The 26,035-nt window shown below is 41.0% G+C and overlaps 4 protein-coding genes across 6 annotated transcripts in view; 1 reads left to right on the plus strand and 3 right to left on the minus strand.

Moving 5' to 3' along the window:
• Window positions 1-2,956, minus strand: part of nfil3-3 (nuclear factor, interleukin 3 regulated, member 3) — a 3,748-nt gene extending 792 nt beyond the window's left edge. The window contains exons 1-2 of the mRNA XM_080446292.1: window positions 2,734-2,956; window positions 1-1,740 (exon numbers count right to left, since the gene is read on the minus strand). The exon at window positions 1-1,740 is cut by the window's left edge and continues 792 nt beyond it. Of these exons, the coding sequence (XP_080302418.1) occupies window positions 375-1,664 (1,290 nt within the window). The 5' untranslated portion in view covers window positions 1,665-1,740; window positions 2,734-2,956 and the 3' untranslated portion in view covers window positions 1-374. The remainder of the gene's footprint in view (window positions 1,741-2,733) is intronic.
• Window positions 2,957-3,442: 486 nt separating this feature from the next.
• cUnh22orf23 (chromosome Un C22orf23 homolog) lies at window positions 3,443-26,028 on the plus strand. Of its 3 annotated transcripts, none has more exons than XM_080446074.1 (8): window positions 3,443-3,530; window positions 23,480-23,614; window positions 23,873-23,969; window positions 24,146-24,208; window positions 24,355-24,531; window positions 24,699-24,833; window positions 24,969-25,069; window positions 25,747-26,028. In XM_080446074.1, exons 3-8 carry the CDS (start codon window positions 23,882-23,884, stop codon window positions 25,837-25,839), a joined length of 657 nt encoding a protein of 218 aa, XP_080302200.1. In that variant the 5' UTR covers window positions 3,443-3,530; window positions 23,480-23,614; window positions 23,873-23,881; the 3' UTR covers window positions 25,840-26,028. The 3 variants fall into 3 exon arrangements, with proteins under 3 accessions (XP_080302200.1, XP_080302198.1, XP_080302199.1); XM_080446072.1 differs by lacking the exons at window positions 3,443-3,530; window positions 23,480-23,614 and adding exons at window positions 19,049-19,156; window positions 19,654-19,701; XM_080446073.1 differs by lacking the exons at window positions 3,443-3,530; window positions 23,480-23,614 and adding exons at window positions 19,049-19,156; window positions 19,654-19,701 and having other exon boundaries at window positions 24,397-24,531.
• On the minus strand, window positions 13,789-14,226 carry LOC308095253 (cytochrome c oxidase assembly protein COX20, mitochondrial-like; the record flags this gene model as incomplete). Its single annotated transcript, XM_080442237.1, has 1 exon — window positions 13,789-14,226. The coding sequence occupies one exon, from the start codon at window positions 14,224-14,226 to the stop codon at window positions 13,789-13,791; it is 438 nt and encodes a 145-aa protein (XP_080298363.1).
• Window positions 16,929-19,987, minus strand: klf1 (Kruppel like factor 1 (erythroid)). The gene is made up of 3 exons (XM_080446059.1): window positions 19,638-19,987; window positions 18,365-19,214; window positions 16,929-18,032 (listed from the first exon to the last, which is right to left on the minus strand). Exons 1-3 carry the CDS (start codon window positions 19,710-19,712, stop codon window positions 17,857-17,859), a joined length of 1,101 nt encoding a protein of 366 aa, XP_080302185.1. The 5' UTR covers window positions 19,713-19,987; the 3' UTR covers window positions 16,929-17,856.
• Window positions 26,029-26,035: the final 7 nt, after the last annotated feature.

The raw sequence follows: 26,035 nt of genomic DNA on the forward strand, positions 1-26,035 counted from the left end.
TAAAAATAATATACAATGTCCTTTAAACTGACATACATGTAAAATGTATTGATCACAGATTGTATGACAAATCAATTAGCACAGTTAAATTCTATGTGAGTCCACAGTGAGGAAACATGTCTAAACAAGTAACTACAGTCATTATGGTAATAAAGAATGCATCACTTCGAATGTCGATCTGTCTCTGAGTTCGAGCCAGAAGTCGGTCCTCTTTCCAACCTCTACTGTTGGCCGACATAGCATGCTAAAGCCTAATTTAATCATACGACTATCTAGCGATCGTGTCGCCTGCCGAAAATATATTTTTTATTTTTATTATTTTTGGCAAGCCATACCGTTGTACAACAAAGTTTGAATTAGGCTTAAGACTGATCTTAGGTGAGCTTGGTGTGCAGCTGCTGAGAGAAGAGTTTCTTGAGCTGAGCCACCTCCTGAGACAGAGAACTGAGCTGGGATTTGAGGCTGTCATTCTCCGTTGTGTACTTGGACCCTGCAGGGATCTGAGCAGGCGAGGAGCCGTGAGATCCAGAGGAAGGACACCGGTACTGTTGTTCAGTCCCACCACGGGCCTCCTCCCTAGGCCAAGGAGCCTGACTATCGACCTTACCCTCCCATACAGCCTGCTGGTGGTTCCTCTGTTGGATGTGGGGTCCTACTGTGGCTACAGGTAAACAAGAATGTCTGTTGTCAGAGAAGAGGGATCCCTCCCCTCCATCAATGCCTTTAAAGCGCAGCTTATGTGGGAGGCTCTTCAAGCCCTCTGCTGAATCTTGTCGTCTGATGCAATGTCCCTCATTGGCCTCCAGGGCGCAGGGCTGAGAGCCATACCCTTGTTGTTGTTGTTCTTCCACCACCGCTCGTGGGGATGGACGGTTGTGATCACTTGGTCCGTCATTGAAAAACACAGGGCTGTCTACATTTGAGCTCCCTGAGGAGGATAAGCCAGTGTCTTCAGATGTGCTCCCTACAATACGACCTGATGGCACCCCAGCTCCCCTCGGCCCGTACATGGCACCCTGCTGTGGAGGGTAGGGCTGAATGTGGTGCGTGCTGGAGCAGGAAGGAGTGTTGGTGAATGAAGAGACATCACTGTGAGGCTGGCAGTAGCGGGTGGCAGTGGTTGCTGGTTGGGTGCAGGGAGGCAAAGAGAGCGGTAGAATGCTGATGTCAGAGGTGTCCTTGACCAGGCCAAAGCGGAACTTGAGGGCCAACAGTTCGGCCCTCAGTTGGGCATTCTCCTCTAGTAGGCCCAGGACACGCGTCTCCAGCACCACGTCATTGGCCCGCCGCTTCTCCCGCGACCGCTTGGCTGCCTCATTGTTCTTGCGCCGCTTGTCCCAGTACCCATCGTCTTTCTTCTCAATGGGGATGAACTCGCGTTTGCGGCGTGCACTGTTGCCATTCTCGTCATCACTATTGCTGCTGTTACCACCTGTGATGCTAACCAGGCTGTTGCTACGTTTGAATGTGGAGGCGCGGCCCAGTAGGGTTCGGGCCATGGAAACAGCCTCATCGGTGAAGGACATGGACCTGCCTCTAGGCCTGGCCTCTGATCCTTCCACATCTAACTGTGGGGGCATGGAGAGATCATGCAGGACAGTACCCATGGTGTGCTCTTTCACGTTCAAACACACCAGACTGGGCACTGCCACTGCCAAATTCATGCAAAGAGTTTCTGGTGTGTGAGGGGGTCCAGGGGAGGACTGGAGCTATAGATGATCTGTATCGAAGTGGCACCACCTAGTGGGCACAGGAAATAAAAACGAGAGGTTTGTTATAAGTTCTTAGCTGTGGGAAAGAGGTAATTTACCAATTTAATATGGGGAAAGAGACTGTCAATACTGCTGGGGGGGGAAACGGAAAAGACTCAAAAGAGTAAGTGCGAGCACTACAACACTACAGCAGTTTGATTTAAATGGCATGGCTTTCAATAGGGTAGGCTACTAGCTACAGCTACTCTTTATTTTCTTTCTGTACATTTGTCTTTTTGATTACTACACGTTTATATGATGTTTTTGCATGTATATTTGTCTGTCTTGTGTTTTGATTAATGGAATACACAGGACCCCAATGGAAACAAGCCATAGTGCTTTCTTGTGTTTTAATCCTTTTAGCAGACCTTGTATTTGAACTGTACTTTCTGTGCTTTTTTAGCAAACTGTTGATAAAGTATTCAATCAATCAATACAGCTTATGTCTTTATTAGGCTATTTTGATAGGCTATTTAGAAAGCATTCTGACCAACTTTCTTTCTAACTTTTTTGTCAAATTATTTAATTATATTTCAACATATTTCAAATTATTTCAACAACACTTATCAATCATGTTTTGTAGTAGTAATACCCCACCCCTACACACACACACACACACACACACACACACACACACACACACACACACTGTCACAACTGTTTATTTACAAGCTAGCCTAGTCTATAATCACACTTCTTCCAAACTTGTGCTTTTACTGCCAAAACGCCCACTATAAGCATTGAGCAATATAGGCACTACTTTTGCATTTCTCAATTATAAAACAATCACACTTAAGCCACTGCCATTCAACATCGAAATTATTATTATTTAATAATAATAATAATAATAATAATAATAATAATAATAATAATAATAAAATAACAGAAATTGCACTGAATCCACACTGTAAGTGACAGGTGGCAATAAATCATTGCCATTGACAAACTGCCTACAATACAGTATGTAGGCTACAGTTCTTACCCGGAGATGCAAAATGGACTCGTTCCTTTAGCCCTCGTTCTGCTCAAAAATCTATAATGAGAGTCGCAGTAAGTAGTGCTGCTGCAGCGTGTCTGCGCTTCACCTCGTCTCTGCTGCTATAAACGACTCCCGCCGCAACTTATTAGTTTCTTCACATCAGTTCAACTGGGGTCGGATCATCACCCAGTTTGAACCCGGCGCGGCCCTAGAGGCTGGAAGTGGCAGAAAACGTCCTCCACCCCCGCGATTTAATGCGCCACCCTGTTAACAGGAAGCCTATCCGCTTTGAGCTGGTGGGTGGGTGACGATGATTTTTGTTCACCTCATTGTATCTTCTCTCTCTAGCCTTGGACCAAGACTTGCGTTTTATCGAGTCTGACTTTTACTTCCGTATCTACGATAGTCTTGGCTAGCATCCCCCAGTGCGCCCTGCACTTTCACCAGTAAAGCCCATATTTCTCCGTACACAAAATGTATATAAATAAGGTGCCTACCCGGTTGCCCCAAATGTTAGCTCACGCTTTGGAGTCTTTGTGCACTGTATTAGTCCGTATTTTTCAATAAAGAAGTGTTTTAATCCCGTCTGTGTCGGATTCTGTCGGAAGTTCCTCAATGGGTGGTGATTACGGGACACATCTGGTGAAAGCCGGTATTACACTCAATGTAAACAGGAAGTAAACGAGGGGGGGAAATGGTGTTCGGCCACAGACGGGATTAAAACACTTCTTTATTGAAAAATACGGACTAATACAGTGCACAAAGACTCCGAAGCGTGAGTTAACATTTGGAGAAACCGGGTAAGCACCTTATGTATATTTTTTTGTACATGTATGGAGAAGTACGAGCTTGTACTGGTGAAAGAAAAGGACGCACTGGGGGGTGCTAGCCATGACTAAACATGCCAAAATCGATAAAATACATCTAATAGTCTTGATCCAAGGCCAAGGCTATACTTCTCTCCCAGTGGAAGCTCCTGATAATGTAGTTGATAACATATAGAGTTATAGAGAAGAAGATAAAAGGGGAAAAGAAACTTGATTGGACAACTGCAAGAAAATAATAATATAAAATAATAATATCTATACAATATAATATAATACAATATAATGTATGTATATATGATATGTATGTATATATATATGTAATTATGTATATAATATATATATATATATATATATATAGAGAGAGAGAGATAGAGAGAGAGAGAGAAATTATTGACAATATTGTGAATATAGCCTATGTAACCGGCCATGTAAAATTGATAATAATAAATAGAAATCCTATATTTATTTAATGTTGTTGGAACACTGTAATGTGTTTTTAGGCCTAAACTCTTCCACATCCTGATCTGCATGTTATTGTAGTTGTAAAGAAATTTGAAAGAGATTTCAAAACCTAACTTGTCCAATGATACAGTAGAGTAGACCCAGACCCTCAAGGACATCAGTGTGTGCTGTTAATTTAACTAACACTCAGGAATTCTCACAATACAATACAATCATACAACACCATATAAATAATTTCAGGTGAATGTTCAGAAGTAGGAGACACATCGTCACAAATGTGTTGCACTTAACTGCAACACCTCTCTCCCCCTCTCTCTCCCTCTCTCTCTCTCTCTCTCTCTCTCTCTCTCTCTCTCTCTCTCTCTCCCCCCCCCCCCCCCCCCACCCCCCCCCACCAACTCTATATTTTCTTGTCTTCTCTCATACACAGACCTTTTTTTTATGTTAAAACGCATATAAGAACAGAGGCCACATAGAGGCTGTCACGGTACCTGGTGGTCTCTGTCTAAATACCCATTAAGTTTGAAGAGCATCATGCAGAATCCATGTCCCTTCTATTTGCCTTGAGGAAGAAAAAAATATATAAGCCCATCCAGTTTGTGGCCAAAAGGATTACCCTGTTGGACAGGATTCCTCTGTGTTCTGCCAATATAGTCTTAGACAAACAAAGCTATGCTGACCCTGTAAGCCTTTCTGTAGTTACAGCTAGTCAGGTGCGTGTGCGTGTGCGCGTGCGTGCATGTCGTGTGTTCTATGCCAGGTCAGGTCCACTTCACAAAAAGCCCATTTCACTTGCATTCATCATCTCATGCACAGTATGCCCCAAAGTGTGAACTAAAGCTACAGATTCTATTGATAGGCTTTGTAATGGGTTCATTGGTCAAAATGCTCAGGGCTTATCAATTAATCTATCATTCATCTATCATCTTTATTATCATTCAGATTTATAACTGATACATGTCTGTTTAGATTGTTTATAGGTTCTCTGGTTTAAAATGTTGTACTGTCCTCCGGTAATGAGTGTAAATAATGTGCTAGCATCTTTTACGTCCACAGCTGCTCCCAGAGCCACGGGGGGCAATAACAATGATATCCCATGAACGTGCACAAGAACATGCCCATGGCCTTGCTTCTGGCCTTAAATCTGAAACAGTAGCAAGATGTCGCATCATGTGGTCATGAGTACATCGTTACAAAGTCACGCAGAACACATGAACAATGGCAGACTGTCTCGCGAATAGATGTTCATACTTCACGTACACAAATCAAACTTTAGTTCATGAAAAGTTCAGACGGAGATCTCTGTTAAGAATTACTTACTGTATAAAAGGTTAATGAAAAATTCCCTATCAGAACAAGAACTGGAGAGTGAACAAATGTAACCAAAGTCTACTTGGTTGGGTTCATTTGGATCCATTTGTACACTCTCTGAGTTAGGCTAAATGAACACTCAGGATTTTACATTATAATATTTCACTGTCTTCATTTGGGGAACAAAAGGCATCAGCATGCATTATTATTATTAATATACTGTATCCAATTAAAAAAGGAAATTGTGGTGAAGTGGTATAGGCTACTAAATCTGTCAACATTACTGTACCCCTTAAATACCCTGTTATGTACAACCCCTTTGTTCTTACACCTCATGTTGTTCTATTTCCCCCTGTAACGACATTTCTATACCCTATATTTAGTCCGCCCCTTAATTACAAAATAATTCCACCATACTTGGTGGTACTAATCTAGCGTTTATGAAGGCAGTAACTTCGAATAAGGAAAAGTAGCACTCAGTGAAATCCATTTTAATGCTCTCAGAGTTACATTAACACTCCAGGTTTGACTGTGTGTGCATACACTACATAGTATGTGCACTCTCATCTGCCCCCAGCCCCCGTGTGTGCGCGCGATCGTACGCGCGTACACACACACACACACACACACACACACACACACACACACACACACACACACACACACACACACACACACACACACACACACACACACACACACACACACACACACACACCACAAGCCATGTTTGATTATAAAGCAGTTCTGCTGCATTCTTTGCACCAACATACACTCAGGCTTTAGTGTACCTTTCTTTTTCAAGGTTGGTTTGAGCTGTTTACAGTTGGGTGAGCTCTTTGAATCAAGACACATTTTTAGCATTGGACAAGCCTTGTGCAGTTATATAAACATATGTAAGTCCAGAGAGAGAGAGAGGGAGAGATAGTCACTTGCATTTTGTTCAACAGGGTGCATGGAAATGGGAGTTGTTACATAATAACCCCCCCACCCTTTCTCCGGATGCCGTTGCCCACGTGAGAACTGTGCTGTGCTATAGAGGTTCAGGGCGGATGAGGTTACACAGAATAAAGAACATTGTTTCACTAGACACTGACGCATTCTGTCACACAAACATATGCCATGTGCATGATGCTTTTAGTGAAAGCGCATTACAGCCCTGTACCAACATTTTCTTGCGAATTGGCAATTTAGTATACTAAATAAACAGCAGTATTTTGTGCGTTTTTAAACTTAGAAGCATGGTAAGTTGATTGTCTTTTTTATTTATCGGCAAGCAACAACCCTATTACCACCACAACAAACACAAAATAAAAACAGAAAACATCACTTCAGCATACAACAAAAGTTACATTCCCTACTGGTGTTCAGTCCAGTTCTCCAGTCATGTAATCTTTCCTGTCTTCTACTATATCTTCTCTTTACTACAAAACAGAGAAAATTGAGGTATATATAGCCTACCATCAACAAGATTATAATTTTTTCCATAACTGGGACAGAATACGGTACATGTGTGCCTTCACAAGCATTGAAATTACTTACCTTTGACCAGCACCAAACCCTAACCTGACCGCTTGCTGAATTGAATCATAATCCCACTTGTTGTCCCAAGGTTTAATGCTGTAAAGGCACGTTATAGCTACAGTAATGTCTACAGTTGCTGTCAATGCAACAACTCTATATGCTGAATTATATTACAAAACATGTTTCCAGAATAAATCTATTTGCATAGGGTATCACTTCACCTGTAAAGTGGGATGCTGAGAGTCCAGCCATGTTGAGTGTTCTATGACAAAGTCATATTAAGTAGCACAAAATAAGCAAAACAATGATCAAGCATGGAGCTATTTGGCAATGTTAAATGGTAAAAGTGGGCAGAGATTTGTGCATTTTATTTTTATGTTTTACTTTTTTCATGTCACAGACCCCAAAACTGACTTATTAGGCTACTTGACCCCATTCAAAGTGCATCATTCTGTTCTAGGGACGATGGTATGAAAATATGTTTTGGTTTAAATGAAACATTTAAACATTTCATAATTGTACATGAGAAATAGATTCATAGTGGAGATATTGAAACGTATTGCTAGTCACTCGTTAAAATTAAGCTACTCTACTAATCATTTGGATGGGGAAAATATGACAGAAATGCAATATGCAACATTGTATATGTTCATATATATCGATCTGAATTGTATTCATTTCATTGTTTTTAAGGGTTCGAGGCCTATAAGGCTCGAAGCCTTATTGCATCTCTTGGCTTTCACTATTATTATTATTCTTCCGCCGTTTATTCTGTCCTGGCCTAACCGTGTGGTCACTTTTTACGAAACTCGGCAATATGGTAGAGGGCTATGCCAAACGGCGAAGACACGAAACTAACAACCATTGGCCAAAGGGTGGCGCTGTAGCACTCAATTGAAAATGCCAACTTTGAACAGGTACAACTCATGCCCTGTTTGACCTACAGCCATGAAACATCCATACACACATGCGTCTCCTCATGCCTAACAACTTTCATACTCTGACTTCTGACCTCTGACCTTTAGATCTCCCACCATTTTGAATTATATGAAAAATAGTAAAAATCTATATCCTCCTGGGATCTTTGAGCAATCTGCACGAAACGTTTTACACATGAACTTTGGACCTATGCCGACAGATGTGAGCAAGCGGATTTTCCATAAGTGAAAATGTTAAGCTTTTATAAGCCAATGAATATTGCAGTTTTATTTGTCTGCCCCTAACACATACATGCAGACTCACATTTGTTTGAAACTTTGTATGTAGGTCATTCCAAGTATCACTGAAACCAATCTTACTCCATTGGTCAAAGGGGGGCGCTATAGCAATTTTTTGAAAATGCAAACTTTAAACAGGCAAAAGTCATGTCTCGTTTGGCCGACAGCCGTGAAACTTGCTTACACACGTGCCTTGACTCATGAGGAACACATCTATCATTTTGACCAGTAAGCTCCGCCATATTGAGCAGGTTGAAAAACATTTAAACCAAGGATTTCTGAGCAATTTGCTCTCTCTCTCTCTCTCTCTCTCGCTCTCGGATTTCTGAGCAATTTGCGTGAAACTGTGTCATCTGTGTGAGCTCCTTTTTCACCACTTCAGGTCTGTTGGTCCAATGGCTTGATTGCTTAACCATCTGCCTTGAAACCACAGGGTAGCCGGTCCAAGTCCCACCTCATGCAGACTTCATTGTCTCCGCCAGGCCGAAAGGCATGGCGAGAGAGTATGATTTACCCCCTGTCCGTCTGTCCGTCCGTCCGTCCGTGTGTCCGTCCGTGTGTCCTGTGCTGTCCGTGTGTTACCAGCTAATCTCTGGCACCGTTGGCCCGGTCGCTGCGAAACTGCACACGCACACTCCCTGGATGCCAATTCAGAACCTCTGCCCCAAATTTTTCACATGGGCCTGTTATAGCGCCACCAGGAGGCCGATTTGTGCAAAACACATTTACTCCTACAGATTTGATCCAAACATCACGCAAATCGGTACACAGTATCTCTATAGTCATGTGATCAAGACGGATCTGTCCGATATTTCATATTCCATCCAGATTGGCTAAGGTTGGCTTCCAAAGTTTGCAAGATTGGTCCGTTTTGAACAAAATGTCTCAAATCATGAACACAGCGTGCGATTTCAGTGAAAACTTGCACGCACATTCCCACTAGGCCGAGGAAGAAATGCCACCCTTTTCATATTGGCCTGTTATAGCGCCACCAGCAGGTCTAATTTACCAAAACACATTTTTGCAACAAAATGCCTCAAATCATGAATGCACGCACATTCCCACTAGCCCGAGGAAGAAATGGCACCCTTTTCACATTGGCCTATTATAGCGCCACCAGGTGGCCACAATAACCTACCTGACCTGGCGGAGACCTGTGCTCCGAGGAGCACTTTTTCTAGTTTCAATTGCATTGCACACAACATGACTGTATCAATGAATACATGTGCAATTGTTAAAGATAACGTCAAATGCTTATTTGAGAGTAGTCATTTTCAATGTATGACATACTTCATTCTGAATATTAGCCGATCTACAATCTCACAACTTTTCAGATAGCAACCTCTCTCTCTCTCTCTCTCTCTCTCTCTCTCTCTCTCTCTCTCTCTCTCTCTCTCTCTCTCTCTCTCTCTCTCTCTCTCTCTCTCTCGCTCTCTCTCTCTCTCTCTCTCTCCCCTGCCCCTAACACATAAATGCATATTCCTATTTTTGTGAAACTTTATATTATTGTAGAGGGTCACTCCAAATATCACTGAAATCTTACTCCAATCGGCCAAAGGAGGGCGCTATAGCAATCGTTTGAAAATCCAAACTTTAAACAGGCATAAGTCATGCCTCGTTTGGCCGACAGCCATGACACTTGCTTACAAATGCGCCTTGACTCATGCGGAACACATCTGTCTCTTCAACCAGTAAGCTCCGCCCTTAGATCTTCTGCCATTTTGAGCAGTTTGAGACACTTAAATCAGTTTTTCTGCCCAGAGTTTTTAGCAATTTTTGTGAAACGTTCTACACACACTCTATGGACCATTATCTGAAAATCTCAGTCGAAGAGAAGTTTGTACGTAAAAACATTAAGCCTTCATTAGCCAAATAACATTGTAAAGGGCATGGCTTCATTAAAAAAGGAAGAAAAATCATCTTTGTGTGCTCCTTTCTCACTGCTGTCTGTCTCTGGATCGAATAGCTCAGTCTGTAAAGTGTTGGTAATGTGCCAGCCTATGAGTCCCAAAGGTCAAGGGTTCGATTCCTGTCAATGGCCATGGTTTGAAGTGTCCATGAGTGAGGTTGCTCCCCTCCGTACTATCCACAATCCCTCTGCTCAGCTGTTGAGAATGCTCATTTGTTAATTGCATGGGCTGCTTTGTCTCAAGTTCAATCTATTCTGTTTCTACGTCTTATTGTGCTATTGTTGCATATCGCTTTTTGCCTTATCCCTCGAACCCGCTTATTGCTGCTTGCAGCTATATTTCTTATTATTATTATTTTCATTATTTTACATTTTTTAAATGATTATCTTCTTGACTTTTATGCAATGTAGCACTTTGAGATTTGTGTCAAATATAAAGTGCGTTACAAATAAAGTTGATTAAAGTTTATTATATGATGGGACTGTATGGACTTCTACGTGGCTGATTCTATGGCGGAATTGTCTCTCCAGTCGGTGGACTTTGGATAAGGAAGGGTATAGGCTGCAGCTGCTCCTTTAAACAGATAATACATGACAAAATGATCTGGGAGCTGCTCATTAGCCTGTTATCTTATTTAATCCTGGCTGTTGTGGCACAGTGGCAGACAAGCTGATTAAACAACATACTCACAGTAACAGTTTAAAACAAACAGGAAATATGTGCATGTTTCCTCTGTCATCTCAACTGTCACTGTAATTGAGAATCATGTTATCAGTTGATGGTATTACTGCCATGTGACTTGTTTACGTTGATAGAATTACACGGTTTTGAAATCTGCCAGCGACTAGTGTTACAGTGTGTTACTTTGCACCCTGCTGACTATATAATGGCCATACTGTAGATTTGTTCAAAGGGTAGCACGTGTACATCCCGGGTCAACTGAGGCGAGAGTGATGATAGAATACAAACACAATGCAGTGTGTGTGTGTGTGTGTGTGTGTGTGTGTGTGTGTGTGTGTGTGTGTGTGTGTGTGTGTGTGTGTGTGTGTGTGTGTGTGTGTGTGTGTGTGTGTGTGTGTGCACGTGCATGAGTGTGTGTGTGTGTGTGTGTGTGTGTGTGTGTGTGTGTGTGTGTGTGTGTGTGTGTGTGTGTGTGTGTGTGTGCACGTGCACGTGTGTGTGTGTGTGTGTGTGTGTGTGTGTGTGCACACGTGCATGAGTGTGTGTGTGTGTGTGTGTGTGTGTGTGTGTGTGGTGTAGGGGGGGGGCGGGGTTGGCATTGGATCGCCTGTCATTGTTCTGCATTGTTGTGAGGCATAATTTTGTTTCACACACGTCCAAACCAGTTCAGAGCGGTTTACTGGCGGGTTGAATGTGTAGAGCACTGAAAAGCATGGCCTTGTGTGACACTCTGTTTATGCTCTGAGTCTGCAGTTCAAGTAAGGAGACTGCTGAGCTATTCCTCCTGTCCTCCCTCCCTCCCTCCCTCCCTCCTCTCTCCTCTCTCTTTTGATCCCTTTTCCACTTCCTAGAACTCGCATACCCCCTAAAATCCCCACACTCCGCTGGGCTGCTGCTCTCCCTGTTGTAATCCTTATCCTTTCTTAAGACTTTGGGCAAAATTTCACATTACGTGCGGCTGTGTAATAGCACAACACAGCGCCTGAGAAGGTGCCCAGGACTGAAAGTTAAGGGCTGAAGAATAAAAATGGCTACAAATAAACAGACTCAAAATGTATTCTAATTTATACTTTGTTGTACGACAAAGAATGAATCAGGCTTACTTCTGCAGTATTCCTGTTTTGAAACCTCAGGGCAAGTCGGATCTTCTGTGAGAGAATGTTAATGTGGTAGCCTATATACTAGGATGCCATTTATAGCCAACAGATACATGTGTTACTGGCACAACTGTGAATCAGTGTGAACAGTATCAGCGAACAGTACATGTCTTTACAAGTACATACTTTTCTATTTGATATCGCAAAGGCTGCAGGCTTTAGCGACAAGACTAACATCAGCATTGTCCTGAAGTAACATAGCTTAATAATGCAGAGAATATACATTTATAGATGGAGGAGCATGACTGTTGAATATTAAATGTATGTGTGTGTGTGTGTGTGTGTGTGTGTGTGTGTGTGTGTGTGTGTGTGTGTGTGTGTGTGTGTGTGTGTGTGTGTGTGTGTGTGTGTGTGTGTGTGTGTGTGTGTGTGTGTGTCAGGTGTGACAGGATAGTCTGCTGAGTCTGCTTCTTTAAATAGACATTTTTAAAGCATTTATACAGTATAAATATTTCTATAATACATCAATGATACATGTCAATTTAAAGCATTTATATGGTGCCCGTTGGGCATTGGCCTACTCGGGAGCGATGCAAGAGCGAAATAAGTAGTTTTTTGTATTAGGTCAATAGATCATTTGTTTATTCAAGGCAACATCAATATTAATAAAGTTACTCTAGACACATTTCAAGCCATTTTATAGCGTCTCTGTCGGGTGGAAACCTCACATGTCCAAAACGGTTACTTTTCAGGATTCAAATTCAAAACAGCAAAAGTTGCAGATCTGCATGCAAGCTTGCTCGAGCCTGCAGCTCTGCTACTCCCGATGCCCTTGTGTGAAGCTGTAGTATTATCAAGTAGGGCATTCATTTATGAAAATAAACCACAAAAAGTTAGAATATGGAGATATTCGCCCGACGACAACCATGTATTACATGTGCAAATTGCGTTGCTCACATAGACCGTAAAAAAATATGGGCCGTTTCGCCATTGGTTTCTACAGACCTTAAAGGGGTAGTTCACCCCCCAAATAACTTTTTTTCTATTGATTACTCACCCCATGGAGCCTTGAATTCATGGATATTTATTTGTTTTTGTCGCATTCCTTCCTTTATTATTTGATTATAATAAATTTAGCCCCATTGATTCCGGTAGGAGACACAAATGCATTTGTGTCTCCTACCGGAATCAATGGGGACACATTTATTATAATCAAATTATTGGCTTAGGAATGTGACAAAAACAAAAAAATATCTATGAATTCAAGGCTCCAGATGGTCAGTAATCAATAGAAAAAAAGTTATTTTGGGGGTGAACTACCCCTTTAAAGTTGTACAATGCAAATTCACAACTAACGATTTTTAGCAACCTCTGCTGGTCACTACCGTCACTGCATACAATTTCCGTGTCCTCGATTACCCAGAATTCCATTCGTTTTCACCGGAAGCCGGAAGCGTTTCAAAAAGCGATCTTTTAATTGTTTTATACTATCTATGGATCGTTTCTCTTAGCCAGTGGAGCATTAGTTACCATGAGCTGTGCTTTCTTTTTCTGTTCTTTTTCGATCTTCTAATCCTACATTCTCTTAAAATCAGCGTGAGGTTCCTTTTTGTTATTTGCGCGATAGTTCCTGGCCAAACAGGAAACCGTTGCGGTAGTTCCTGGCCAAACAGGAAACCAGTGCATTTCCACCTCCGTTTTCCGGCCAGATGACGTCATTTCCCCGGGAAAGTCCCCCCAGTCCACGTTCAATATAAAATATATAAATAAAAGGCTTCCGGGGGTGAAATTCATGGAGTGGGTGTTGTGAAACTTTTGCCACTCACAAAAGATATACAATTTAACTTTAGTTTTGTTGAAAACGTTACCTAGTATGCCTTTAAATTAAGCCTATATTTTTCAGCAATTTCAAATCCGCCATCTTTTATATCCGGTCCGAAATGCAACCGGAAATTAATGCTATTGGCTGCAACCTCAGCGAGGGCGGGTGTTCACTCGGCAGAACCTGTAGAAACCCTAGAAACGTGCCCTACTTTATCATTAAGCACCCTGAAAGAGAACCCGGAAGTGCAGCTTCAATTCCAGCGAAGGGGGGGTTTGCCCCTTGGTTGCTCATGAAGGAGGCGGCTGCTCTGTGGGTTTGGGGTTTGTTGTGTGGGTCCAGACTGCTTCCTTCATAGATGGCCCTTTTCTTCATGCCGTCCTGGATCACCCTCTGCTGCAAACGCAGCTGAGCGTTTGTATATCTGCAGTAAGACCAGGATCCCAGAGTGGTCAACAGGAAACCGGCCAAGCCAATGTCAAACGAACGCTTCACTCTGCTGGTAGCCAGGAAGTGCAGCAGCCCAGTGATCATGTATCCTGCTGATCCATGGAGCAGAGCCTCTCTGGCACACGGAGTGTTCTGAATGTCCCGGAGCCCTAGAAGCTTAAAACCCTCCTTCTTCTCTTCTGACATTTCACACATCTCACGGGGTTCTACGCATGCGTAGTGTGTCTATCTGTGTCCCTTTTATAACCATAATATGGAGTTCCATGTCAGGCATGCACAAATATGGAGTTTAGGTCAGCCTATGACGTCATATTGATGACATCAGTGTACTCCATAGTTTGAAGTCGGTCTGTTCCATATATGGGCATAGCGGTCGGATCGGCGGTTCTGGACAACCGGATCTCCATTATGCCTTTTAGGCGTATCGGTCGGACCGGCGGTTCTGGACAATCGCTCATCCGACCGACTCGATACCGGGCACTGCACTCCCTCGGGTCGTCGGTGACACGGGCGCCGAGTTTGAAGTCGGTCGGAAGGATGGTTCTCGAGATACGTGAACTACAGATGGAAAGACGGACACACAGACAGCCATACAGAGATTTTGTGCATTTATTGTAGGATTGTACCACCATGCTGCTTGACATTTTCAATGTTTAACGGCCCTGTGTTGTGATTTTACAATGTGTACAGCCTCATTAGTTTTACATTCTCTTCACGGCTCAAATAGTAAGCTAAAAGAAACCATGTGTACATGAGAATATAATCTTCCAGTAATGGTTATGGGAGACTATAGTTTATGATAATATATTTCATCTTGTCCTCATAACATCTTGTCCCCATAACACCCAGTCCACGGGGGCAAAACAATGGGCCTATTTTGCAGACCGAAGCCTGTTTATACTACATCATTGTCTGATGATGTCACGCGCCAGAAATAGCCAATCTACAAGCTCACAACATGGCATGGATGCGACGCTCGTAGATCTGCTATTGGTGTGTGACACCATCGTACGACAGAGCTTACATTAAGCATGTCAGGGAGGGGAGCAATTTCTATCCCAGACAGTTCCTCAGCTCTGTCCCTAAAAGACCTCAGCTGTTTGCTCCAAAGCCTTGCCTCTCTCATCTCAGCCCTTCCAGTCTGCAATCAGGTCACAGTTACTTTAATGGATCTGATCTGACATAAATAGGAATAATGGTTAATCTTTTTTCTGCTTTGGGGGATTTGAGTTTGCAGTCATTTAATCATTCATAACCTGCTTAGGAATTTGAGTATAGGAGTGTACAATTTCTACATGTGCTTCCTTCATTATCATATCCTTTCTACAGTATTATTGTGATCGGAAAACGGATACAGGCAGCACTGAAGTAGACATTGTAGTGGAATAGATTATTTCCTGATCTTCTGTGCTTTTGAAAAGTGAAACTACAATAATTAGTTTTTACAGGAACAAATATGCTGTTCTGTGTGTGTGTGTGTGTGTGTGTGTGTGTGTGTGTGTGTGTGTGTGTGTGTGTGTGTGTGTGTGTGTGTGTGTGTGTGTGTGTGTGTGTGTGCGTGCGTGCGTGTGTAATCATAACACAGCTGTTGTCCTCATGTTGCTCGAAACCAGACCTTATCTCTACCCCTTCGCTTTAATCTCTGCAATTAAAGATAGGTTTAAAGATAACTAAATTAACTGGATTAATCTAATACGTTATAGTTCCATGACCATCTCTGACCTCTTATAATGAGGTGGATTTATCTGCTACTGTAATACTTAACCCCTATATGCTGTTCATGAAGCTTGTGGCTTGAACTTTCACCTCAATGGAGAAAGAGGGGGAGCTACACATTCGAAAGGTTCAACTGTATGTCGTACAAACGCTATTTCCCCCCACAGATTCCTCGTGTCCTGACTTACACCCCATGACTAACACATCCCTGGGTAGGCCACCCAGCCTGGAGAAGACTTGTGCCCTTTTCTAGTCTTGAACATTTATTTGGCCATGGATGGTTTACTGAGCAGGTGTTTTGATAACTTTTAACTATTTCTCATTCATGCATGCATGACAATAGTTGAGGAGAGAGAGAAAGAGAGAAAGAGAGAGAGAGAGAAAGAGAGAGAGAGAGAGAGAGAGAGAGAGAGAGAGAGAGAGAGAGAGAGAGAGAGAGAGAGAACTTTTCATTCACTTCCCACTACCCAGATGGACATATTACAGATTAAACCATATCATTCATTCAAAATGTGTGTGTGTGTGTGTGTGTGTGTGTGTGTGTGTGTGTGTGTGTGTGTGTGTGTGTGTGTGTGTGTGTGTGTGTGTGTGTGTGTGTGTGTGTGTGTGTGTGTGTGTGTGTGTGTGTGTGTGTGTGTGTGTGTGTGTGTGTGAAACAGTGGGGGAAGGGGGGAGGTGTAGAGAGGAAAAGGGGAGACAGAAAGAGAGAGATGGTCATACTGTGATGATAATGAGCTCCAGTCCAGAATCACTGAGGGCCAGATTACATAAATGGATTGTCAGGCATCTCTGCACTCTATCAGCAACGCTAAGTATAGCACTCTAATGTTCAAAATGATCAACAGCAGCATCCTAGTCTGTATGCATGTCGGCTACTGTCTTAATCTGATAAAGGTGCTCCACCTAGTGGTCAAAGTAGCCTACTTAATAATTTATTTGAGAAAATTGCTGTCTGTGGTTCATTTTGAGATGATGTTAAAATATCTCAGATACATACATTCTCATATCTGCTGCGGGTCAACTAATAGAAAATGTATGCCTGTTGTTTAATCAAGTGGCCGCTAACAGCATGTAATACACAATACTTGAAGGTAATTACGGCTGTAGATGAAGAATATGGGTTAAAGGTGTGTGTATAATGAAGTCTTGCTTTTGTAAGTCATGACAAAGGAGAGGCATTATCAAAGAGATTTATTAAAGCTTGAAAATAACACTAGTGACCGAAAAATACCACTTATTTAACACTTATTTTCATTTTGTAATATAAATTTAACAAAGATATATGTTATCATATCAAAGATACTGAGAATAAATATGTAGTTCATTTTGGGAGGAACAGTCAAATATTTACACCTTTAGCTTTTTCCTAATGAGATAAATGTAAATAAACACAAACATGCATTTGATTCTTATGTTAACCTTACAAAATAAACACATATAATAGATGACCAAAAATGTATTGGCTATCACTCACTGCATTTTAATGTATAATACATTTTTAATTCAAATTGTTGCAATCTGTGAACAACATTTTGAATATTGATGTTCTTAGTGGTTGCAGTGAACTAGGTAGATAACGCCTGCAGCGTTGCATTGGAGCAGTATTATTCATTAACCTTATATCTGGAAGAACAGGACACTTAAGATATTGTTATTGATTAGAAATATATTATTTTGTTCTAAATATTCACATGTTGACAAACTAGACATACTGTTGCTATTGTTCTGGACACTTTATTTTAGTGTAGATATCCATAGACACTCGGAAATCCCGCTACATGTTTGTTCACAAACATTCTGATCTGATCTATTATAGTCAGATACATTTGATCTATATGCAGTATATCCTCTTATAACCTATGTGACACACACCTTTTGGTAGGCCTTCTGTTAGTGTTTAGGTCTATTATATAGCTGCCCTGTACAGTGTATCTATTCATCTGCGGCCCCATCAGATCATATTACTTTAAACAACATTCAAACTCTGTGTGTGTATGGGTGTGTGTGACAGAGAGTGTGTGAGAGAGAGAGACAGACAGACAGACAGAGAGAGAGAGAGAGAGAGAGAGAGAGAGATACAGACGGGGAGACAGGGTGTCGCTCTGTGTCTCAGGTGTGTCTCTTCATATGCAGAGCCAGGTGGTCTGAACGGGAGAAGGCCCTTTGGCACAGCAGACACTCGTAGGGTTTCTGGCCTGTGTGCTTCCTGTAGTGACGCGTCAGCTCATCTGAGCGGGCAAACTTCCAGCTGCAGCCTTCCCATGAGCAGTGGTAAGGTTTTTCACCTGATGGAAGTACATCAACAGATAATCAGCCCTTTGATCCAATTTTGTGGATGTCATTTTTTCAAAAGCAACAAATCTACAATCTCAATGCGCTGCAGCGTGATACTTTGTGAGCTTGTAGATTTGTAATTTTCTAAATAATGAAGACACTATTTTGGTTCAGTGGTTAACTTAATTCTGAGAGTGTACAAATGAGAGTGCACAATTCTAACAGTGTACACATGTCTTTTACCTACGATATTACACGCTATAGAACAATGCAAGATCAACGTGAGTCTACTCCTTGCCCTCATGTCTTCCTCTGTATTTGCTAGAATTGTTACAGGTCTTACCAGTGTGGGTGCGTAGGTGAGCCTTCAGGTGTGAGCTCTTGGTGTAGGTTTTGCTACAATCAGGGTAATCACAGCGATGGATGGCAGCCCTTTTTTTCCCTGTGGCCCTTCGCCCACGTTTCCCCTCCACCCCAGAAGATAGTGGTGAGCCAGCTAGGAACGTCTGCTGCGACAGGGAGTAATGGCCACTGGCCTGGCTGTGTGCATAGTCACGGTGAAGGCTGCTGTGATGAGGGTAGTTTGGGATGTAATTGTAATGCCGAACATCAGGGGTCAGAGATTGGGGTTGAATGAACCTGGCGTCAGGGAAGGTCACCATGGAGGAGTGTTGCTGAGGAAAATAACTGCTGAAGTCCCATGGCTTGGCCTTACTGAGGCTTTCTCTGTGGCCCTCCATGATATGCCCCTGGGGGAAACCAAACTGATCAACGTTGGGTTGAACGGGGAAGGACGGCCGTCCCGCTTGGTCGCCACTGTAACCTCGGCCATAAAGTTCTGGCAGGGCCGATGACGTGGTGGCTTCGACAGGGGACAGGAACTCCACCATGAGGCTGCTCATTTGAAGCTGCTCCTGTCCTATTTGGTCCTTGAACATGCCTCCCTCTTTGCTGACTCCATTTTGGTCCGGCTGAGGGAGCCGCTGGGTGCTGTAGTCCATAGAGGGGGTGACATCAGGTGATTGGCTGCTCCAGTCAGATAGCAGAAAATCTAGGTCCCATGATACCCCACTATCATCATCCAGGTGCTCATCAGACGTCGGCTGAGACACCTGCTGCTGCTCCGTATTGCTAGGTAACAGTATATTTCTTTGATTGTCCAGGATGAGAGAGTTACCCTCAGACCTCCACACCTATACAAGGAAGTGATGATGAGTACTTATGTCACTATACTGCTGAGTTGTCCTGATATAACTTTCATAGCAGGAATAACATCCAACAGCTCACACAATACAACGAGAAACACACAACTCAAACTTGCTATGTCACACATACATTGAATGAATGTTTTTAATTAGCAATGGGTTTTTGGTATTTTTTTTGTGACAATACACATCATGATAACAACAATTAACATCCATATTTTGTTATGTTCCTGTCCAAGGATTGCATTGGCAATATAATGTCTTTAGAGAGAGGGAAATTATAGTCCTATGGTTACTTCACACATAAACTGCTTTTTATTTCCGATGTAGGAATCAATTAATTGAATATCAAGCCAGTACAAAATTGTGAGTGTAACTTAAAAAATACATACCTAATAATACCATACATACCTTCATATTGTCACAGGAGTGAATGGAGCTGGAGAAGGAACTGATGGAGGGAAGCACAGCCTGGGTAACAGCCATCAAACACTTTGACCTGACCTTGCGTTACAGTAGCCTACAGTCTTTTCACTTTCTCACTTTCTTGGCATCCTGGCATGAACTATAATTTATAATTTATAATTCAGTCACAGGCTTACAAAGCCACTCATCCCACGTACAATTCACTTGACGCCTGTAGGCCACACAACCGAAGTATTAAAATGTCTTACTTTTGTCTCCTTTGCGCCATTCTCCCCCCCGCTATCTCTCCCTCTTCTCTCTTGTCTATCTCTGTCAGCTGGGAGCTTGACTTCAAATCTCTCTTTTTCACGTAGGGTTTGACCGTTGGGAGGTGGAGCATAAATGTGAATATTTAACTGACTCCTTTAGTTCTCAAATGCGTTCAGTTGACACTCTTACCATCTCACCTCGTCTCACTTGTCTTCCTGTTCTGTGATCCTTAAAACAAGGCCAGTCTAGGAAAATAACAAAAACATGAAGCTATGATTTTCTTTTAACCAACCCATGGATAATAATGATAAGATACACCAGTGGTAAATCTAGAGTCAAATACAAAACTCTTAATGTAAAATGAAAACCCCTGACCCCTAACCCTAAGAAGTATTTAAATAATCAAGTGCAAGTAGTGTAGCATATGAACTGAGAAAGTATCACCATACACTGAATGAAATTTAAAACGTTGGATTGAATGTGATTCACCTACAGTACAATGCAGTATTATATCATTTTGGAATGCATTAATCATTTTCTTTTAATACTGTATACTATTTGATTCCATGGTTTGTAATATATATATATATATATATATATATATATATATATATATATATATATATATATATATATATATATATATATATATATATATATATATATATATATATCACAGACATTTATTGCAATTCAGTAGTCAATATGATATAGGTGCTATAGAGAAGAACAAAGCAGAACAAAACAAAATATGTAAGGCAATGCAACACATTATGATTTTAATTTGGCCTCTTATTTGGCTTTTAACCTCTCAGAAGAAGAACTTGGACGCCACACCCCCACTGCTTGATCAATTACTGCACATATTAGGCTGCAGCCTGCACACACACACACATGCACCCACACATACACATGCACCCCCACACACACGCACGCACACACACGCACACACACACACACACACACACACACACACACACACACACACACACACACACACACACACACACACACACACACACACACACACACACACACACACACACACACACACACTCAGTCAGCCCCTGTCTTTCCTGGCTGGGACATGCGGTTCTTACTTCTAAAAAGATGTGTAGTAGGTGATATATTCTGGCTTGTGTTTATCTGTTCACATGGGGCCAAGAGAGGCCCCTGTCTATCCACAGATAATGCAGTCCTGACTGCTGCCTATCCCTGATGACTGCCCTGTGCTGATAAACACACTTTCTGGTTGAACACTGCATATAGTAGAGATCACATATAGTAGAGATCTACTATATACACTCTTTCTAAAAACCTGGTCTCTTTTCTGAAAACGTTGCATCTGGAACTATTTGGTATTATTTTTTTTATTATAACAATATAGGTTCAGAAGAACAGAACCACATGAATGGTTTCATATAAATCATTTTAGAGGTTTAGGCAAGGCAAGGCACATTTATTTGTAGCACATTTCAACAACAAGGCAATAAAGAGCTTCATACAAAACATTAAACATTAAGACATCAAGCCACAGAGCATTATAAACACATTTGAAAAGGACATTTGAAAACAATAAAAAATAAGGCCATAATAAGCAAGCAATTATAATCATTTTAATTTCTACATAGAACTTATTTTTAGACTGTTAGTCTACTGCCAGAATTTCTGAGTGTTATAATTTTCCTGAAGGTCGTGTAGCTTTTGAGAGGAAAGCCAACTTTCAGAAACCTTAGAATATTTACAGAACAGTTTTTTCTTCTCAGTGTTTGTTCTCCCTTCATATTTAAGAAATGGCAAATAAAATAATACATTTCTTAATTTAGGGCCCACTCCTATGGGCACTAAATTACTCCTATTTTTGTCACTACATATTTGCACATACGTATGTTTGTCCATCCATTTACCCATCCTAACTGTTAGGAGCTGTAAGGAGCAGTGGGCACTATACAGCAGGAGCACTTGGGGGTTAAATGTCTTGCTCCTATGAAGGGCCAGAGCTGCCATATTTAAAAATAAATAATTAAATAAATAAATACATGTATTTATGTGTGTGATTTTTTTTTTCCTGTATTTATTTATTTCCAAATGTATTTATTTATTACCCTGTTTGTTTATTTATTTAGCTATGTATTTATTTATCTATTAATGTCTGTATTTCCTCACCCATTTCTGTATTTCTTCAACCATAATGTGAGGGGGCGTGTCTTGACTATTCAGGTTTAGCGATCAAACCCCATATATATATATATATATATATATATATATATATATATATATATATATAGTGCAATAACACATGAGCCAAGTAAAAATTTGCTTTAGTCTTAGCCTTAAATAGATATACTTTGCCCCTTTTGTACCTGTTTTGTACCTCTGTTTTTGAATCTCTGTTCTGTTTTCCTAATGTACTCTATTGTTGCTTGTTTTTATGTTTTGTTTTGAGGGGAATGCGGATGAAATCATTGTTTAGTCTGGTGTATTTACATTACATTGATATTTATTAGGCCCGTAACGATACAGTAACTGCATCGATGCATCGTTTTGAATTTTCAACGATCTACTATATCGATATGCAAACAGCTAAATATCGTATCGTTTGACTTTGAATCGTATCGAATCGTTTTGCAATGCAAATAATCGTATCGAATCGTTCTGCAATGCAAATAATCAATTATATCAATACTAAGTACTTTTAAGAAGAAGAAAAGAGAAAGAGGGGTTTATATCCAGTATCCAGGTATTTATTTTTCACACAGAATTCTTGGGTAAATAAATAGTTACTATATCGATTTTAAATCATTGAATCGAATCGTATCGTTCTAAATTAACCTGTCCTGTATCGTTCATGTATCGTATCGACTAAATCGCTGAATCGAAACGTATCGTATCGTTCTAAATTAACCTGTATCGTTCATGTATCGTATCGACAACCAAGTATCGTGATACGTATCGAATCGTTGTTAAAACGTATCGTTACACCCCTAATATTTATTGTTCATCAATATGCGGTGTCCCCTCTAAATAAACAAATAAAATAAATAAAAATCAAACCCACACTGATGAGATTTCAGGGTCAGGCCCTTTTCACAAAGACCAGAAGTGTTCAGTTGAAACCGTAAAACTCTGCTTGTTGTGTTGCGTGATACAGTATATGATAAATACAACCAAACAAACTAATGTGGGGGCACCTGGTACCTGGTGCACCAGGCACCACAAAGGGTTAATCCTGCCCTGCCTGAAGAATATGGTGATATATAATTTTCTAACCTTTACAGCCACAATTATGAAGGAAAATGACTATAAACAAACAAACAAACAAACAAACAACCAAACAACCAAACAACCAAACACACACACACACACACACACACACACACACACACACACACACACACACATCCTCAAATAAATACTTTCACAATAAATATATAAATTCAATAATTCATGATAAGCCTAAATACTGAAAATAACTAAGAAATAATATATTAATTAATATTTGAATGAATATTAAGCTTTTCATATTTCATTGACACAACAACATAACAGCTCTAATAAAGCCATTGCTCCCCATCTAGTGGTCAATGTTCAAGTTGCATGGAGGAGCACGGGTTGCGTGCGCCTCTGTTATTGTGGTTGCTATAGCAGCCAACAGACAGTTGTGGGGGATGTAAAAAAAAAATAGAGAAAAGTCTTCTTGTTGTCAACTAAATGTAAGTAGGCCTACTTATCTTCTGTATATTTATATATATATAGTGCAGACACGCAGACGCGCGCACACACACACACACACACACACACACACACACACACACACACACACACACACACACACACACACACACACACACACACACACACACACACACACACAGTGATATTTTCAACAGTTGAGAGCATGGGATTGCTTTCAGATTCTGCTTGTGTAAATATTTTTGTAATGAAACTGTAATGTAATAATGTTTTGATAGTTGCAGAAGATGGAGATGTCTTCACAGGCAGGCAGAGGGATGTGGAATGATCCCAGAGCCAGCCAGTACAGCAAGGAAACTCAGGAAATGCTTAAATGTGAGACTGTGTTCGCACTGCCTACTGTGGAATTTTACTGTATACCTGCCACACAAAACAGCTGTGTATGTGTGCAGTGCACCCCCACAGGGAAACCCTTGAGTATATTTGCCAATGTTTATTTTCTATATTTACATCAAGCAAAATGCTTCATAACTCACTCTCTCTGTGCACAGTGATGATGCAAGAGTCAAGGCTCACCAACTTCCAGCAACGACAGATTAACCAGTGTCTTAAGAGTGAGTCTTAGAGCTTTGCGATCGTCCCTTCCTATGGACTTTAAAATATTGCTCACATTCACAATGCATTGACTTAAAAACAGCAATAGCTCATGTTAGAAATACAGTACACCTCTCTATTTCACTAATTGTTTCCCTATGCACAGATGGTAAAGCTTTACCTTTGACCTGTAACCCCACATCATCAGCTCCTCCTCAGCCCAAACCACAATTAATCAAACCTGGTCCAAAGCAGTTATCAGCTCAACCCCAGAGACGCAGTGCTGAAAGCTGTCGTTCCGGGGACAGCTACACAAGAGAAAAGTTCCGCCCTTGTCCAACACGTATGTTCCTAAATGTGACACATCTAGCTTGCCCAAATGGAAAGTCAAAGATTGTTCAATTATGCATTTATTTAATGTGACACAAACTAATGTTAAATGTACTATGCATCTTGACACAATTTCCACATGGTCCATTCTTCCCAAATGCGCATTTCTCTCTTACACAGGAGACTTGGAGAAAGAGAAGAGGAGGTTACAGAATATCCTTGCCACAGGACAAGAGGAGCCCAAACCTAGTCGATCTTTGAATGTCCCTGTAGATCAGAGCCCAGAAATAATGGAGAAGGACAGGTTCCAGGAAGGTGAGGCTGGCAGGAACAAGAACTGATCAAATTGTATTTCTTTTTATGGTTTCATTTTACAGTAGTTCCATTGAGCTCATACTGAATGAGCTTATTTGTGTTTGTGTCATATTTGTATTTCTCTTTATTGTGTAGTTCTGGATGAAATAGAAGAGAGGAGAGCATTTCTGGCTGATATGACAGCATTGGGTCAGGGGAAGCAGTGCTACAACCTCATCAATACCGAGATATCACAGGTAAAAAAAACATGTTACAGACGATATTTCAAATACGATTTCCAATTCTAACTTGTTTGCGAAGTCACTCTTTTACCAGTGCTAAGAAGTTACTGTATTTTAATTTTTTACATATTGATATATTGTAATTCTATTATGATCGATGATTCCCTGAATGGTTTGTACTTCCATGTATTCTGCAGGATGTCCTGATATGTAGTCTGTCTTCCATGATGCTTTATAATTACACATTAAACATTTAGCTGACACTGATTCAGTGACTCATAAGTACACTTAAGCCTAATTTATGCTTTGGCAAAAAAAGTGTTCTGTGACACATCGCTAGAAAAAAAAAATATTTAAGTTAAAATTATGTAATTTTTCACTTCTTACCAGTTATTTTTGTCGAGGGATGTTGCGTAACAGTTTGTCATTGAAGCATACATTAGGATTTAGGGTGCAAAGCCACTGGTGGACAGGATCAACCCCTTCTTTAAGGGACACCATTCAAAACTAGGCCATACTATTAATGGCACACAACTAGCTTCAAACTACCACTAGGTCAAGCACCATGTGAAATTTGCAAGCCATCCTCCACCGTGGCTGATTCATGTACAGTAGTGGTGAGTATGTTTCCGTCCCTGTTTCTGTCTCACTCTAACACACATACTTCTGTTTTGTCTTCTTAACTCATTCAGAAAGTCAGAGAGCTGGAGTTAATTGACAAGGCCCGCACCATGGATATGAGGGCTGTGATTATGATGCCTAATGAGAAAGATGGACATAAGTGAACAGAAAATGTAGGAGATACTCAGGACAAGACTGTGAACTGCAAGTGACTGTTAACAGAACTCATGTACTGTACAGTACCATTAACTTATTTTTGTCGCAATATTGTTTTTTTGTTGTCAGATTTACATGTCCTCCTTAAACTAGAACCATAACGTAGGATTAAGAATCTTAATTTGAACCTGAAAATTAAACATG

Source organism: Gymnoscopelus braueri, assembly GCF_963280865.1.
Source record: "Gymnoscopelus braueri genome assembly, chromosome: 2".
In the NCBI taxonomy this organism is placed as follows: domain Eukaryota; kingdom Metazoa; phylum Chordata; class Actinopteri; order Myctophiformes; family Myctophidae; genus Gymnoscopelus; species Gymnoscopelus braueri.